The sequence below is a fragment of the Conger conger genome, chromosome 2 (genome assembly GCF_963514075.1).
Source record: "Conger conger chromosome 2, fConCon1.1, whole genome shotgun sequence".
Lineage (NCBI taxonomy): Eukaryota > Metazoa > Chordata > Actinopteri > Anguilliformes > Congridae > Conger > Conger conger.
The window spans coordinates 71,609,859-71,626,353 of NC_083761.1; the positions used below are offsets into that span (position 1 = coordinate 71,609,859).

A 16,495-nucleotide genomic window follows, 5' to 3' on the forward strand; every position below is an offset into this window, starting at 1 on the left:
CTTGGGTGAGTATTCCAAGGGCCTGACTGACAGGGGCACGCAAAACAATTGTGCTGTAAGTTTCCAATGTGAGGTCTTTTCATGTGTGCACATAAATACACACACACACACACACACACACACGCCCAAAGTCTTTGCCATCCTCCTTACCCTTATTATACTCATTTTTAATTGAACATTTCAAAAACTTAATCATCCCAAAATGCATAGTTGACCTTTGTGTGATGTAACGTGACTCTGCATGTATTCATATGGTATATATGTACAGTATTTTGCTGTGAATATGAATTATACATAGTAAGAAACAGCGGTTGGTCATTTGTAGGTTGCTCTCATTATTAATATTAACCATTTCGCTAATACGCAATCAGTGTACCAAATAATTGTAGAGTAGTGCATCAAATTACCTCTTTACATTATATCCTGCTTGTTTTGAGAAGAGGGAAGTACTGCAGAATGTGTTAAGGCATAGGAAGCTCTGACCTGCCTATGTGTAAGCCAAAAGGAACCCATTATAGACATGGCCCAAACAGGAGTTTTTCTTCACTCAGTTACCAAAATAGTAGCTCTTACCGTTTAAGGACTTGTTTTACAAAGATGGAAAAATGTAAATGAGTGCAATGCCTCAAATATGTTACATTTTCATTAACAAATACAAACCAATCAATTTCATTTTATGTGCTAACTTGATCACTTTACATTACTCATCTCCAACAATATACGATTAACTATTTATTGTGTACTCAGAGTAATAGTTTGGATTCACGCAGATACCATTTCGTGTCATTTTACATTGAAAACCAAACATTTGAAACTTTCCATGCACAATTCTCCAACATCGGAAATTACATTCTTACACAGTTCTGTGCCCATTCACTATAACCATTGTTACTAGTTACCATCGAAGGTTCAGTATTTAATGCTCTACTGTGATCTATCAAACGCTCACTCATCAGGGAGGCAGCTATAGGCTATTGGTAGGTTTAAAGACACACTGCCTCTGGCTAGGTTGGGCTGTCAAATACATTGCCTGCTGCGCAAAACTAATGTACTTTGTGTAAGCATTTCGAGTTGCCGACGTTTGTGGCTGTGATGTGGTAATGGAGATTTATGTATTTAAAACTTAAGGAGGTCATGGGCTGTCATTAAAAAAAACTCGATTTAAAGTATTCTCGACTTCTAAAAAAAAAAAAAAGGGGGGGGGAGGGGATTTATGAATTCATCCAAAAACGCAACTACTGTCATCTGCGTCGCCATCACGCGGCTTTTCTAGTGCTGTGAATATGGCGGATCCGGAAGGAGAGTCGCTAGAGTCTTGGCTCAGTGAGTAGCTACGCCTAGTTTATTAGCTGTTTTGTTCAATCAAATGAACGGTCATTGCATGTTTTTGTCATTGTGGAAGCATTAGTAAATGTCTATTTATTTTGATTGGTTCGCTGTGCCATTGGGCTGCACAGACATGGCATTTGGCAGTTGTCTATATGGCTAACGTTAGCTATGTGTATAATGAGCTAGCTAGCTAGATAGCCACATACCGTGGTTTGGGTCATGTATGATTATGATTAGTTTATGCTATTCTAGCTAGCAGGTGATCCAGTTATTATAGGTTAGTCTCTAGCTAGGTCAGCAAGAACGTAAACGACGTACGTTGGCTCCACTGTCCGGTATGTCGTGGTAAAATAAATCACAAAAATATTTGTCCAGTGACGAGGATGCTGATAAAATGTAAGATAAGTTAACTTGCCTAGTTAGTTAGTTAGCTAGCTAGGTTTCTTTCAAATCAATAATGCCACATTGAAGTTACATCTTTCTCATTTTAAATTACTGTGTTGTTATGTTAATGTTAGACAGCTGTTAAATCGTTCTATGACCTACTAGATGTATGACATGAAACACTTTCTTTTGTTGAGATACATTTCTTACGTTAGACTAGCTGAGTTTCAGCCAACTACCTACCCGGTTTATAACATTTCACCTAGGCATTTGACACACATAAACTGTCTAGTGTTATGGCTAACGTACTTTAGTTAATTACCTAACGTTAGAGTTAACAAGCCATAGTTGGCTACATTTGCCTTCCAGTAATCGTGAAAGCAGAGCTCCAATCGATTCCCTATAGATGTAGCAATATGAAATCTTTAGCTAAGTGTTGGTTATCACTGAAATCCAATAAAAAGTCAACAGCTTGATCGATGTGATTAAACCGAAGCACACAAATAAAAACCTAATCACTTCATAACATGAATCCGTGTTTTATGGAAATAGTGATTGGCAGAGACACGCATAGTCCTATTTGCAGATGACATATCAGGTTTACATTTCACCAGAGCATACTGGGCCAATGGATTTGCACGTACTTGTAGCTGTGCAAGTAAATTTCTCACTAACATCTCCAGCCGGAAGCACAGCTAACCAGTTTCACACCCATTTTTTTTGGTTTTGCAGCAGTTGTGGGGTTGACGGTGCTCAAAACTCAGTTGCCTTATTCTCCAAAAATATTTTCAGTTAACGCTAATCCCTTTTGAAATTGCTGCCGATGCTTTGCCTTTTTATTATTAATGTAACATTATGTGTTCAACAGATAAGGCAACTAACCCCTCCAACAGACAGGAAGACTGGGAGTATATTATAGGATTCTGTGACCAAATCAATAAAGAATTAGAAGGGTAAGGATATCTCTTTTTCCTCATCAATATAGATCACATTACAAAACTCAGTCCCATTAAGGCAGTTCTGCTCTGTCACAAGGTTCTCTGCTTAGATTTGTAGTTTTGCATAAATCGTATTCTCTGTTCAAATGTATGACCTGTTTTTTGTTTTTTTAAGAATTATGGTTATTTTGGTTATATCCTTGAGAGATGATGTTTCTTTATGCTTCCAGTCCACAGATAGCTGTAAGGTTGCTAGCTCATAAAATCCAGTCTCCACAGGAATGGGAAGCTATACAGGCTTTGACAGTAAGTATGTTCTGACTGCTATAGGAAGACTGAAGTATTTTAGCACTGTCAGCCATGTCTTATGCACTGTTGACAGTGTTACTAATTTAACTTTTTATATTGCAGGTATTAGAAGCATGCATGAAGAACTGTGGGAAAAGGTTTCATAATGAAGTTGGAAAATTTCGATTTTTAAATGAATTGATCAAAGTCGTTTCACCCAAGGTAATGCACAATTGATGTTGTTTGCCTTCTTTCTCAGAAATAATATAAGAAATAGATGTGCTTCTACAACTTGGAAGTTCATTCAATTAAAATTTGACTTTGTTTCAGTATCTGGGTGACAGAGTGTCGGAGAAGGTAAAGATGAAAGTCGTTGAAATGTTGTTCAGTTGGGCAGTTGCTCTGCCTGATGAAGCCAAAATAAATGAAGCATATCAAATGTTGAAGAGACAAGGTAATGGTGAAATAGAATTTATTGCCGTAATCATTTTTCAATATTTGTCAGGAATACACTTGACAGTGGTTAGTTTTTCCTTTTCCAGGCATTGTCACCACTGATCCAGAGATCCCCGTGGACAAGACTCTGATACCTTCACCCCCCGCCCGGCCCAAGAACCCTGTGTTTGAGAATGAGGAGAAAAGCAAGGTAGGGAGCTGATGATGTGGTGCCAATGTTGGCGAGAGGGGAAAGGAGGTGGCTCTGGGAATACAGTATATCTCCTCTCTGTATAGCTGCTAGCTGAGCTCCTGAAGAGCAAAAACCCAGAGGACCTGCAGGAGGCCAACCGGCTTATCAAGAACATGGTGAAGGAGGTAAGGACTTCTTTACCTCGCACTCTCTGGTACCAGTCTTCAGCTCTGTAAGGATTAAGGAGACATGCGTCATACATCATGTCATACGTGAATGCCGTTTCCTGGGTACACGGGTCTCTCCTTTCAGGATGAGGTCAGGATGCAGAAGGTGACGAAGCGTGTGAACACACTGGAGGAAGTCAACAACAATGTGAAGCTTCTAAACGAGATGCTCACCCACTTCAACAGGGAGGAGTCTTCTGAGGCAGACCGAGAACTCATAAAGGTACCTGCCTGGGCCCCCCCCCCCCTCCCACCCACTGAATAGGTTCTCACCATTTTGATGATCAACATTGACCCTTATCTTGTGTTTGTCTTCAACGTCCTCATGGTTGTTTGCTTAAGTAAGGCTTGCTCAAGCAGGCGGAAAGAAAGAAAGAAAGAAAGATGTAGATGAGTTGACTCTGCGTGTCAAATGTTTCTTTTTTCAGGAGCTGTATGACCGCTGTGACAAGCTCAGGCGCACCGTTTTCAAGCTGGCCACAGAAACCGAGGACAATGACAATAGCTTAGGTAAATGACCTTAACAAGAAAGAGGCTGTATTCTAATCAGTGCTGACCCCCGTGTCTGTTGATTTAGCCTGCTTTGTGTCCTGTAGGTGATATCCTGCAGGCTAGCGATGACCTGTCTCGAGTCATTAACTCTTACAAGAAGACTGTGGAGGGTCAGGCAGTTAACGGAGAGGTGGATGTTCTGAGTTCATCAATGACAGAAGGTGAGAACAGTATTTTCAACCCTATTTTCACCATTCTATTAAGATATTATGTGAATCTTGTTTGATGTTTCATGATTTGTATCTGCTTGCTTACACATTGGAAACGCACATTGTCAGTTTCCACCTGACAAGCCACTAGGAGAGCACCATTGACACCTTCATAGTGTCATGGTGTAAGAAAGTCTACAGTAAGAAAAAAAGTTTTTAATCGCATATGTATTTTCTGCCTAGGAAGCAAAGGCCACACAACTACAGAGACTCTTATAGATCTGGCTGGCCTTGACATTCCAAGTCCTTCCCCACCAGAGATGGCTCCCCCTCCTCAACTTCCAGATCCCCAAATCCCCAATCTGCTGGTGGCACCTTCAATTCCAGTCTTGCCTCCTCCTCCGTATGGATTGGCTGGGTCACAAGCCTGCACTCTCGGCCTGTCTGAAAGCCCCAGCCATCCATCCACCGGCCAGACATCCACTGCTCTCTCCCTTCTGGATGAGGAGCTTCTGTCACTGGGTAATGTGTGCCTGCTGTTAAAGTGTTTGTGACCAGAAATTGAGGGCCCAGGTTTTACATATGGATACAGAGAGGTTTACAAGACCTAATTCATTAACTCCTTAATATTTAGCACTAGTGAATGTCAGTGTTCTGTTTCAAATGATGTTTTCATATGACAATGTTTTGCTTTGTTATGCATCCTATACTTTCACTCGCTTGCTATAAACTTGATGCATCCAATGTCTTTTTCTTGCTTTAGGTCTGAATGATCCAGCTCCAAGTTTGAATGATCAAAATCGCAATAAACCAAAGGAAGATGACTTGACCACTCAGTGGACCTCATTACAGGTGACTGTTTGATCTCTTCCAGCTAAACAATTTCCATAAGTGCGCCACTATACATTTATATGCCGTATATTTCACAATGTTTAGAATGTGGCATTCCTTTACACTGTAAAAGTAACTCACTTGGATCTGTCTTTTCCCCAGTCCCAACCGACTGATCCAGGGTTGGATTTATTTGCAAGTGCACCTCTACCCGGTCCCATGTTCCCTGCGGAGATGACGTCGACAGTGCCTGCCCCTAGGATGACCTCCGCGTGTTACCCAGAAGCCCCTAGGACTGCGTCCTTCCCTTACCCTAGTGCAGCTAACTCCAGCACCTCTCCGCTCAACCAGGGTCTGCAGGACCTTGCCATGCTTGACCTTGGAGACCCTAAGAGGTACATAATGTTAATGAAACCATATTTCCTGTGTACTCATAACTTCCAGAATTACAAAAATCATTGTACAGTGATACAAATCAGCCTTTATTGTGGGTCTTTTAATTTTTTATTAGGTTCTCCTTGAGGCTGCGACTGTCGAAGATTTATGAATAATTACTTATGTGCTTGTACACTTCATTTTCCAAGAGCAGTATTAAATAAGGGGCACAGAATAATTACATTCTTGCAACAGCATTGTCATGGATATTAGGAAAGAACTGTTGCAGGTTAGATTTGCCACCCTATTCTAGTCCCTAGACCTTTGCTGCGTCTTAGATGGTATTTACAAATTCAGTATTTGAGGTGGTTTTTATTTTTAAATATAAAAAATAAATAAATAAATAAAAAAAACATTGCCCTATATATGGCTTCTTGGTGTAGCTCTCCAGCAGCATTGCACTTCTGCATTGATGCTGTTAATGTGTTGCATTAATGTGAACAGCTGCTTTATTGAAGTTCTGTTTCATGGCATGACTGATGATGGGAAGCTCTGCATGTCTCTGTTGTAATTTCAAATTTGCAACGACATTCATTAGTGGAATTTGAAGGTGGTAAAAATAGTATTTGCATATATGAAGAAAATAAATAAATAAAATAAAAAAACCTTGATATCCATTGAAAGTTCTTCACTGAGGACAGTGGAGCTGTTTGAGCGATTTGCTGTTTCATTGCATTTCAGCATGCCTGGCCTCTTGAACCCAGGTGCAATATTTGGGATGGGGGCGCCAGCTGGCCCTGCGGCCTCCTCCATTCTCGGGTTCCCTGTGCCCAGCTCCACCCCTCTGCCCCTTGGTACGATGCCTGCTTCTCCCGCAGTGTCCCAGGCCATGTCCCAGGCCGTGTCCCAGGCCAAGGCCCAGGCTGCCAGCTCCACCCCGGGAAGCCCTCTGTTCCGCTCGCTGTCTCCCATTATCCCTCAAACACAAGGCAGCCCAGCCAGAGGGCCTGAGGTTTCCCTAGCCAACATACACGTCCCTCTGGACTCCATAAAGCCCAGTAAGTCCCTGTCTGCCTTCTTGGTCTCTGTGGACCCTGGATCCTTGAATTTTCCAAGGATCCAGGGTTTCACTTGTCAATAAAGAGGCAGCTTGAGTATTTTGTTGAAGTGAAAGTCCCACTGATTCCTCAGCATTGTATGCCTGTGATTTTTTTTTTTTTTTCACGTGATTGTTATGAACAGTGAACTTCCTCTTTCCCACTAAGGCAAGGTGTTGCCGGTGACGGCCTACGATAAGGACGGTGTTCGAGTACTGCTGCATTTTGCCACTGACTGCCCGCCGGGCCGGCCTGACGTGTTGGTGCTGGTGGTGTCCATGCTGAACACGGCGCCGCTGCCCGTCAGGAACGTTGTCCTGCAGGCTGCCGTGCCAAAGGTGAGGAATGGTGCTGCGTGGACCCAAACCCGCCATTCAACTATCGACACCCACGGCTCCTGCCTCCAGAGGTGGAAAGTGCAGGCTCAAAGTTCCTCCCAGTATTTTGTTCAAATCACCTGGATTTGCTCACTAGTACAGTTGTTCAGCCAGGAGGTAGAAGTAATTGGTCAAATCAGCTGGCTGAGGTCTTGGTTAGAAGAAAGCTCTCCGGCAGGACTTTCTAACTTTCTTTCTACCTCTGGCCGCCACAATGCTTACGTTCAGCACTGTGAAGCACCAGACTCTGAATTGGTTTCTAAGCTCTTGTTGCGAATGTTTTGGTTTTTATTTGCTTTGAGATCACAGCCTGAAACGCTGACAAGTTGTCCCCACCCCTCTCTGATCCATTCGATGCAGTCAATGAAGGTGAAACTTCAGCCTCCTTCAGGGACTGAGCTTGTCCCCTTCAATCCCATCATGCCCCCGGCTGCCATCACTCAAGTCATGCTTCTGGCCAATCCGCTGAAGGTAAGAGTGCAGTAGGAAGGTGGAGTGGAAGAACACTGATCTCTGAAGCTGCTGCAGACCTCATATGTGCTGCCTTCTGGTTATTTTTTTCATTTTTCATTCTGGGTACAAATGAGTGTGGGTGTGGGGTGTAAGTTCATTACCATTGAGAATAGCGGTATGCCTTCTGCCTGGAAGCCTGTGCAGTTGATTGGCTGTCTGTGTCTCTGGCAGGAGAAGGTGAGGTTGCGCTACAAACTGATGTTCACACTCGGAGAGCAGCAGTGTGCAGAAGTGGGAGAGGTGGACCAGTTCCCCCCACCAGAGAAATGGGGCAACCTATAGCCTCTGGACTCGCCAGGAAGAGACAACCGTTTGACCATATTATCTCCCAGTGAGTGGGGGGCCCAGTGTATTTCTGAATGTTTTCTTTTCGTTTTTTAACATAAAGTAGGCAAGTGCTGTTAACATTACTTCATCATCGCCCAGTTCGATGTAATTTTTGGATTATTTTTCTTTAGTCCTTTTTGAAATTGCTTTAGGTCAGGTTTCCAGATTGGCTGTTGAAACGGACAAGCTGCACTTTAAGCCACATACAGCACTGGGGAAATGCCATTTGCAGCCTAGATCTACATATCCTGAGCTGCACATTCATTAAAAGGATATAACCTCAGGCCCTCAAGAGGAATTGAAGGTATTATACGATAAAATCACCCAAGACCAGAAGGCAGTTCTTACTTTTTACACAAGAAAGGGGAGATGAGGGTTGCCACTTAACTGATTGGTTATGGACAATCATTTCATTGCTGGTACTGAATGGTGAAAGGCCATAGCCAATTGAAACTGCATGAATCATTTATGTGCCCTTCCCCCAGAGACTGCTTCTCGTACCTCCCCAGCAGCTACTCGGCTGTATGGAAGGCAGATGTGTTTTCAGAATATTGACAACCTCAGACAGTCATGAAGTAAGTGGCAGTGTTAGTTGCTGCCTGTTTGTTATTTCAATCTGTCGGAGAAGATGTACAGACATACAATTTATTTGAAGTATTTTCATGTATGTGAAGTATTTATATTTTTTGTTATTGATTATTTGATTCTTTGTTATTAATCAGATGATGGGGCGATCTGTATTCCTGTCAAGATTCTGTATGTTGGTACCTGAAAGTGAATACTTTTCTGGGTTAACTAGAGAACATGGTGTGGCCCAGTAGGTTGGAGAGAGAACTCTAACACATGATGGAGTGTTTTTTTGGGGGGGTTTTTTGGTTACAGTGACTATTAATGTTCCATGAATGCTTTTTTTGGGTTTTGATTGTGACGCCCAATCAATCCCCTTTGAAGTGTTATTTATTGATTTCAAGTATGGATTCTGCTATCTCCTGCTGCCGTTTGCTGTTTTCTCAAGTCTTGACGTTACAGTATATTGCTGAATTCCTTCTACAGAGACAAACTTTCTACCAGGCCTCTCTCATCTCTGCTGACTGTGAATGTTGGTCTTCACCAGTATTGCAGTTATTTATTCTTTGTCCTTAGATTTATTGGTACAGTATGTGTATTTCATTGAGACCAACAGTCTTATTTCAAAGGCATTCTTTACAGGTGTAGTTTTAGGTAGTACTAGAACTACAGTTGGTTACAACTCTGACCGCAGTAGAATATTAAGTCAATCCAGTTTCATTGTCAGTAGGTTTGTGCTGGCCTGGTATGTATGTGAAATGAGAAATGTCATTGTACAGCAACTGGAGTGGTGAATTTGGGGGGTAGCCCCCTGCACACCACTCCCTGTCTCATCATCTCATTCTGAAGCCCTTTTGTCTGTCAGCACTGTGACTTGTTACAAAGGCAGATGCTCCAAACCTTTTATGTACATTGCTGTATTTATTGTCCTCTAGAGATTGTTGAAGTTAATGTATGTACATGTTAATGTGACTCTTTACAGACGCTACCAGAAAATACCTGTATATATTTAAATGTGAGAGGTGTTTCGCTGCATGAAGAATTAAAAGTCTTCATTTTAAATGGAGCCAAATGTGTTGCTGTGATGCTTTATTTGTTTTGTGTGTTGGTGGTTTGATAAACATAGGCTATATTCACATGTTGAGGTCTGCCTGAAATTTAGTGTGGATGACTGCCTTTTCTTTTTTCCCCCACAAGTGTGTTTATTGGGAGATGTACATAAAACATACAATATGAAATGCACTGTAGAAATAGTGTACATCTACACAAATCAACCATAAGCCTGGATAGCTGGTCTTGTTCTGCTGAATGAATATTCTGGTTCATTTTCTGCACAATCGGGGACTAATCTGTATCTACAGGGAAGCCTTTCTAAATTCCAAGCATTGGTCAAAACTGTTCACCTTTGGCTGGTACAAACTAAAGGGCACAGTTGCAGGTAAGATTTAAGCAGTGATGTGTTAGCATGCAACCTTACAGAAATTTGCTGTCTTATGGTGATCTCGCAGATCTGGCAGATGAGTGATAAATTAAGGTCTGTGTTTACAATTACTGTCACAGTTTCCTAATGTGCTGATGTTGATTTAACACTAGGTGTTCAAATACAGAACTGCCACTTAATAGACGTGTAACTGCAAACAATGCTAAATTAATAAACTGCCTGTTAATTATCACAGAGCAGATTTATCATATTGCTTGTATGGTACCAAACAGTAATTCATGACTGAATGTGCACTTCTGCATTCTTCTTTGCGCACTGTTTTTAGTGTCTAAATGCAATATTTGTATTTACTCCCTAAGGTGTGTGTATATGTATGTGGTGGACAATGAAGTGTCTTACATAAAAACAAAATGGCTGCTACAGACCAGATATCTCTTCCAGTGGATATTTCTTGAAAAATGCTGTCTATGATTGCACATCCACAATATACATTTCTTTCAAATCTGGCTTACAGCATTACAAATCTAGCCAACACATCAAGTGAGTTTTTGAGCAGGAGAAAGCTTGAGTTTATGTTTAAGAAGAAAACAAAACGACTAATTTTCTAAATGCGCGTGCACGCGATATCGCGCCGCCCAGAGTAGGATGTGATAACGCGCACGACGCTACTCCCGTCTTGGTGAACACTCGACCAAAAGCACATAGCACATCCAAGTTCAATGGGGTTTTTTTAATCTAGAAAACTGTCGCGCCCGCGCACGTACAGCGGAGTATTTTACGGGAACGTGTACGTGCGCGCGCCTCCATACTCTTTGTGTGGCGGCGCAGAGAAACGCGGAGAGGAAAGCCATGGCGGACGAAAAGCCCAAGGTGAGCTGAAGAGCCAACTACTTATCAGATGTTTGCATTAAAATGTCAAGGAATACTATCCGAGTGAAACTGATTTCAAATGTTTTTAAAAACTCAGTACACTATACATTTGGTTCCAATCCGAACACCGGAAGAGATGTGAACGAGCCTGTGGAGGCGGGTAATTGCTAGGTAGCTAACTATTTGTAGCCAACATTGGTTTGAAAGATGGCATTTACAGTCATTTTCAGTTGCTAATTTAGCTAGCGGTAAATTGATTGAATCGACCCAAGGCCTGAACCATTAGACGGTTTTCTGTTACCGGCCGAGTACCAAATCGGTCTTTAGGGCTTGATATGTATGAATGATTCTTGTCTTGAACGTGTAGAGGTAGCTGTATCGCTGGGTAACTAGCACAGCTAATTAGCTAGTGTGGCTAACTAGCGACCTCGTCTGCAAAAGTGAACATTGGAAATTCGCTATAGCTATGCTTAACTTACTGCCCATGGCGCCAGGCCAACTGCTGTTTTGCATGTTTTTCCCTCTGCACGCAAAGTAAATTATTCATGAATGTTGATCGCACATTAATGTAGATTTCTTGCCAGTTGGTTAGACAAGCCGTAGCCCTATACAGAAAGTAATTTATTTGCACGGCTAACTGGCTGGCAAACGTTATGTATTTATTCAATAAACCTCTGGTGCGGTAGCGAAGTTACTCGGTGTTACTTTAACTAGCATGTATGCCAAATACTATCTAGCTCAGCTAACGTTAGTCAACGCAACATATTTTTAGCCTACACGTATAGCAATCGAATGGTTGGCCAGATAGCTTGCTTTATACTTGGTTCCTTACCTAACAGTTAAGTTACTTTTGACCCCAGCCTCCAATCCTCTTTAAGTTACCCTACTGCGATAGTTATGACAGTGAGGCTATAGCCAAGTTTAGTTCTGAAATTTTAAATATCTTTTATTGTGTCCATTTGGTTGCCAGTTAACGCTGTATTATTAAACTAAGTTGAACTAATATTTAGTTCCCATTACAATAAATAAAGAAATAAAATGTGATCATTGATTTGCCATCACACAGGAAAGGCGGCAACTGATTTCTACCAACAGGAAAACATGTTCATTTAAGTATTAATTGATATGTAACTGCTAAAGTAAACAAGTAGGCGGAGTAAAACTTCTTTAATCTTACCCAGTTGCAAAAACTATTTCTCGTTTTGAGTTATGTCACCGTTTACACCTTTATATTGTTGTTTCAGGGCGTGCCCTAATCATTAGTGTGAAATAACTGTAATCTGTGCTCTCTGCTGACCACAAGCTTGTTATAGACAAAGAAATTGGCACCCCACTTGAATGAAGATATGAAGTTCACAGCGAATGTTATGAGCTGTTATTTAGCTGGTGAAGTTAAACTGTATAAATGAGACTATTCAAATAGGTATTAATGGCAACCTGATTTCTCACTGAAGTTAAATGCGACCATATACAAACCAAAACAATATATACATTTTTTGGTCAAAGGCAGGGAAAGCAAAGTGCCCTGGCATTTCGAATGACCAGCTACAGTATAGTGAAAGCCCTGTAGCTAGTCTATGCAGAAATTGGTGTTGTAAGAGGGTTTTTCTGTTGTGTAACGCCTCACGGAGATGCCTCATCTTGGCCATGTTTATACAGCCAAACGGCATCATGAAATGCAGTGAGCTGTGTTCCTCTTCTTTGAGCAGATTCTGTTTAAAAGCGTGTTTAACTGGGCGTGATAATGTTTGCCCTGCACGCACAAGCTTTTGGGATTTTTTTTATTCTATTCTACTACCTGAATTTGCTAAATGAATGGCTCATGATATGGATCTTGCAGTACCGTGCCGTGCAAAATTATTAGCACCCTTGCTAAGGCTGAGCAGAGAACTTCATGAAATAAGTAACACAGGTGAACTCTGTTGTATCCTCACAATAATGCTAAATTAGATTCTCATACTAATACAGTTGCTCTGCTCTGTTTCACTGGGGTAAAGAAATGAGTTAATGTCACAAATAAAAATTCTGAGATCAACAAAACTTTGTTGCATCTTGGGGGCTGCAAATGTCCATTTCTAGGTCAATTGGTGAAAAGATGTATTGAAAATCATGAGCAAATACCAATGCGTTTTGGCCAGCAGCCTGGTTCCCTCTGTCAGGAATCTATAATGTGGTTGCAAATGGACCTTTCAACAAGACAATAATCCCAGGCAAATTTCAACCAAGAAAAGATTAACTGACCAAAATTACAGTTTTGCAAAGGTTTGGCTTTAGGTTTGGTTTGTGTAAATTATAGTGTTCAATTATATGTTGCCTACAATTTGCCATTCTTCCTGCTTTTAACCTAGCCATAAAATTATCAGAAGTGTGAATTATACAAATGTTGCTTTGAATAATGTATGATCAGTAGTGCATCTTGTTGCATTGAGTCTGATTGTACTGTAATGATTGCATTACTAATGTAATGATGCTGATTGCTATTATAATGTCTGTTACTAAAAGGAACATGACACGCATCTCAGTGTTATGTTTCGCTGTGCCCCCATAAGGGACAAATCCAAAAAATCTTAAGTTTTTCCATTGGGACAAGCATTAAAATACCGCCATAACCCTAGAAAGTTTTCACCATTTTAATGACCCCGTCCTTAGATAATTATATTTGTGGAAATTGTCCCTAAATGCTTGAACGTTTTAGCTGTTGATTTGGTTTGTTATGGCTCGAGCAACATGCCCACTATGAAGTGAAATTGCCAGAGTACACCTAGCGGTTCCAAGGTTCAAGGCGATGATTCTGTCTAAATTGAATGGAGAAATGACAGTCTGTGTTCTTTTTCCTGACTCATCGCACTAGTGTTTCCGTTCTCTAGGAAGGCGTGAAGACAGAAAACAATGACCACATCAACCTGAAGGTTGCGGGGCAGGACGGCTCCGTGGTGCAGTTCAAGATTAAGAGGCACACGCCACTCAGTAAACTCATGAAGGCCTACTGTGAGCGACAGGTGAGCCCCGACCAGAGACCAGGGGGAATATACAGGCTGCGGGCCTCCATTTACCTAACGGAGCATTTAGCGTCTTTTCTTAATCCATCGGTTACTGTGAGCGACAGGTGCGCCCCGACCAGAGACCAGGGAGAACACAGGCTGCAGACATTAAGCGTCTTTTCTTAATCCATTGGTTTGCTCTGATTTTGATGTTCAATCAAGTTACTAGGGCTGCACGATATGAGGAAAATATATGATATGTGATAACGTTGTTGAATACCGCGATGATGATATGACTTGCGATGAATAAACAAAATAAGCGTGCAGTTTGAATGTCTTTCTGCTTTAGGTACACAGCTAACATAGGCCCCAGACAATGAATAACCTTTGCCCTCTGAATAAAACCAGCATGCTTTTATTGAAAAAATTGCACATGAATAGTCAATTTAGCATAACATCAATTTTAAGGAATACTATCCATCACAGTTCAAGCAGTCTTTTGCAATGTGTTTATCTTGCATGTTCATATCTCCATGACGATAAATATACAATATGTCGTGCAGCCCTAGTGGTAACAGCTGTGTACAATGTCAATGTAATTCGACAGTCATATTTCTCATCACTGGCTAAATCAAGTTTTATATTGTTTTTGCTTGCTGTAGTATTTTATTTTTTACATAATGCCTTCTTATACCTTGGTCTCACCAAAGCACTGCCATTGCTGCTGTCACTAAGCGGAGATAACCCCCACCTGGAGTACCTTGGCTTGTCCTTTAATGTGTGTTAAGACATATTATACTTTTAAACTATACAGCTTGTTTTGCATTACATTGAATGTAGTTGTGCTGACTACGTCTTGTGTGCTACACTTTTCATCTCTAATGCCTTGGGTAGAATGGTGACAACGCTGATTTACCGGGAGATGAGGAGTCTTAAATACTGGCGATATTTAAAATTCCAGTGTCTCTCTGCAGGGACTGACAATGAGGCAAATTCGGTTCCGGTTCGATGGGCAGCCTATCAACGAAACAGATACACCAGCACAGGTACATCTTGTGTCAAGTCTTCCGACTTCTTTTTGGTGTGGTGTGGTTTTATTCTTAATTTCTCATCAATTTCCACAAAAGAGGGGTTGTATGTAGGTGTGGGTTACCAAGATTTTTAAAAATTTCCTCTACAAATTCAGAATTGATGTGTTGCTGGGGGTATGCCCTAAAATGTGTAATTGCGTGACCAAATTTTATTTAAGAGCGAGTGATTTCTGTTTGGATTTGTGCTAATAGCTAACATTATACCACAAATCAAGCATTTTCACTTCTGTCCTTTTCAGTTCATTTAAGATCCAAACGAAATGCAAACAGTTCTGAAGCAGATGCACCTACATTTCTCAGTTTTTGTTCATGCACCCTCTTATTTAGAACAGCAGGACTAAATTCAATTTAAAGGATTCAAGAAATGTATTATTAAATTAATTGAATTTTGTTCTGTGATGGTGGCTTCATTAATTGAACTTCAGTTCATTTCCTCAATTCATTTCATTTAAATGGGATTGACCCCAATCCTGCAACACTTCCTTCGTCCATTGAATTATAAGTCAGCAAGTCTATATTTGACTACCTCTGAGCTTTCAGAAAGTCTCAAAGAGCAGTCCCATGTGCCATTTATGCAGTTATTTTAAGTTTTAAATCGAAATGGTCCGTGATTTGTTATTTTTATCTGCATCTAGCCTCCAGCATTCCCAAAGTTGTCCTACCCAACCGCTGATTATCAAGTCTATTAGGGGGTGTTTCTGCTCATTTTAAGAAGAATTTGCTAGATCTGTATGCTATGAAATTGTTTTGACTGGCACAAACAAAACTTCGACGACTCATGAATGTTGAAGGTCTTCATGTTGTCTAATCAACAATTGTAATAATTGAAGCTATTTCTGTGCTCAGGTATTAGTGATTTCTGTTTTTCTGTTCTCCTCAACAGTTGGAAATGGAGGATGAAGATACGATCGATGTCTTTCAGCAGCAGACAGGAGGCCTCTTTTAAAAGCATCAAGTCCCCCCCCACCCTCCCCACACCCTTGTTTCCAAATACTGTCCCTTTCAAACTGCTATTGTCATCAGAATATGTACCATACTAAAGAAGACATTTTCAGTTCCACATAAATACTGTTGTATAGTGTTTTCATCCTCGCTTTTTTCTTTTCTTTTTGTACATAAACATCAGCGGGCAGATTGCATACATTTAGTTATTCTGAAGTGGCTCATAATTACTGAAATTAACCAGCAATTCAGCCCCAAAATATCTTTTGAAAGACAAAATCCAGCAAATTATTTTACACCTCGTTCACAGTGAGAATGAAATTTGCTGGTTAGCAGACATTGTTTCTGTTATCTGTTTCAAGAGATGGATTTTATATCTTTTTTTATATTTTAGTGGATGTGTAGAATAAATCTTGTCTTAAACATAGCTTGATTTGGCCACATTTAAAATGAGGAGCTCTGGCAAAGGGTTTTAGTCAACATCTGTATTGTTTAATAAATTTCTTGTAAAAGTAAAATTATTCTCTTTCTCATTACTCTAAGCAGTTTGTATGTTGAAAGCCATATCAGGTAAGTACACTTATGTCC

General features: G+C 40.8%; 2 protein-coding genes across 2 annotated transcripts; both read left to right on the forward strand.

Annotated features, from left to right (window-relative positions):
• Window positions 1-1,237: 1,237 nt before the first annotated feature.
• Window positions 1,238-9,648, forward strand: LOC133122195 (ADP-ribosylation factor-binding protein GGA3-like). Its single transcript, XM_061232018.1, has 17 exons — window positions 1,238-1,323; window positions 2,582-2,666; window positions 2,882-2,957; window positions 3,063-3,161; window positions 3,270-3,393; window positions 3,482-3,585; window positions 3,672-3,752; window positions 3,880-4,017; window positions 4,223-4,304; window positions 4,391-4,507; window positions 4,739-5,017; window positions 5,259-5,347; window positions 5,489-5,721; window positions 6,443-6,759; window positions 6,967-7,136; window positions 7,536-7,646; window positions 7,860-9,648. The coding sequence occupies exons 1-17, from the start codon at window positions 1,284-1,286 to the stop codon at window positions 7,968-7,970; spliced, it is 2,256 nt and encodes a 751-aa protein (XP_061088002.1). The 5' UTR covers window positions 1,238-1,283; the 3' UTR covers window positions 7,971-9,648.
• A 1,095-nt stretch (window positions 9,649-10,743) lies between these two features.
• Window positions 10,744-16,425, forward strand: sumo2a (small ubiquitin like modifier 2a). Its single transcript, XM_061230718.1, has 4 exons — window positions 10,744-10,893; window positions 13,761-13,892; window positions 14,849-14,920; window positions 15,849-16,425. The coding sequence occupies exons 1-4, from the start codon at window positions 10,873-10,875 to the stop codon at window positions 15,909-15,911; spliced, it is 288 nt and encodes a 95-aa protein (XP_061086702.1). The 5' UTR covers window positions 10,744-10,872; the 3' UTR covers window positions 15,912-16,425.
• The last annotated feature ends 70 nt before the right edge of the window (window positions 16,426-16,495 follow it).

What these genes read in the sequence shown, in the direction of transcription:
- LOC133122195 (XM_061232018.1), top strand. Translation starts at nt 1,284, where the DNA reads ATGGCGGATCCGGAAGGAGAGTCGCTAGAGTCTTGGCTCA. An exon ending in GTCGCTAGAGTCTTGGCTCA is followed by an intron (nt 1,324 to 2,581) that starts GTGAGTAGCTAC and finishes TGTGTTCAACAG; the next exon opens with ATAAGGCAACTAACCCCTCC. An exon ending in GGACAATGACAATAGCTTAG is followed by an intron (nt 4,305 to 4,390) that starts GTAAATGACCTT and finishes TGTGTCCTGTAG; the next exon opens with GTGATATCCTGCAGGCTAGC.
- sumo2a (XM_061230718.1), top strand. Translation starts at nt 10,873, where the DNA reads ATGGCGGACGAAAAGCCCAAG. An exon ending in TGGCGGACGAAAAGCCCAAG is followed by an intron (nt 10,894 to 13,760) that starts GTGAGCTGAAGA and finishes TCCGTTCTCTAG; the next exon opens with GAAGGCGTGAAGACAGAAAA. An exon ending in AGGCCTACTGTGAGCGACAG is followed by an intron (nt 13,893 to 14,848) that starts GTGAGCCCCGAC and finishes GTCTCTCTGCAG; the next exon opens with GGACTGACAATGAGGCAAAT.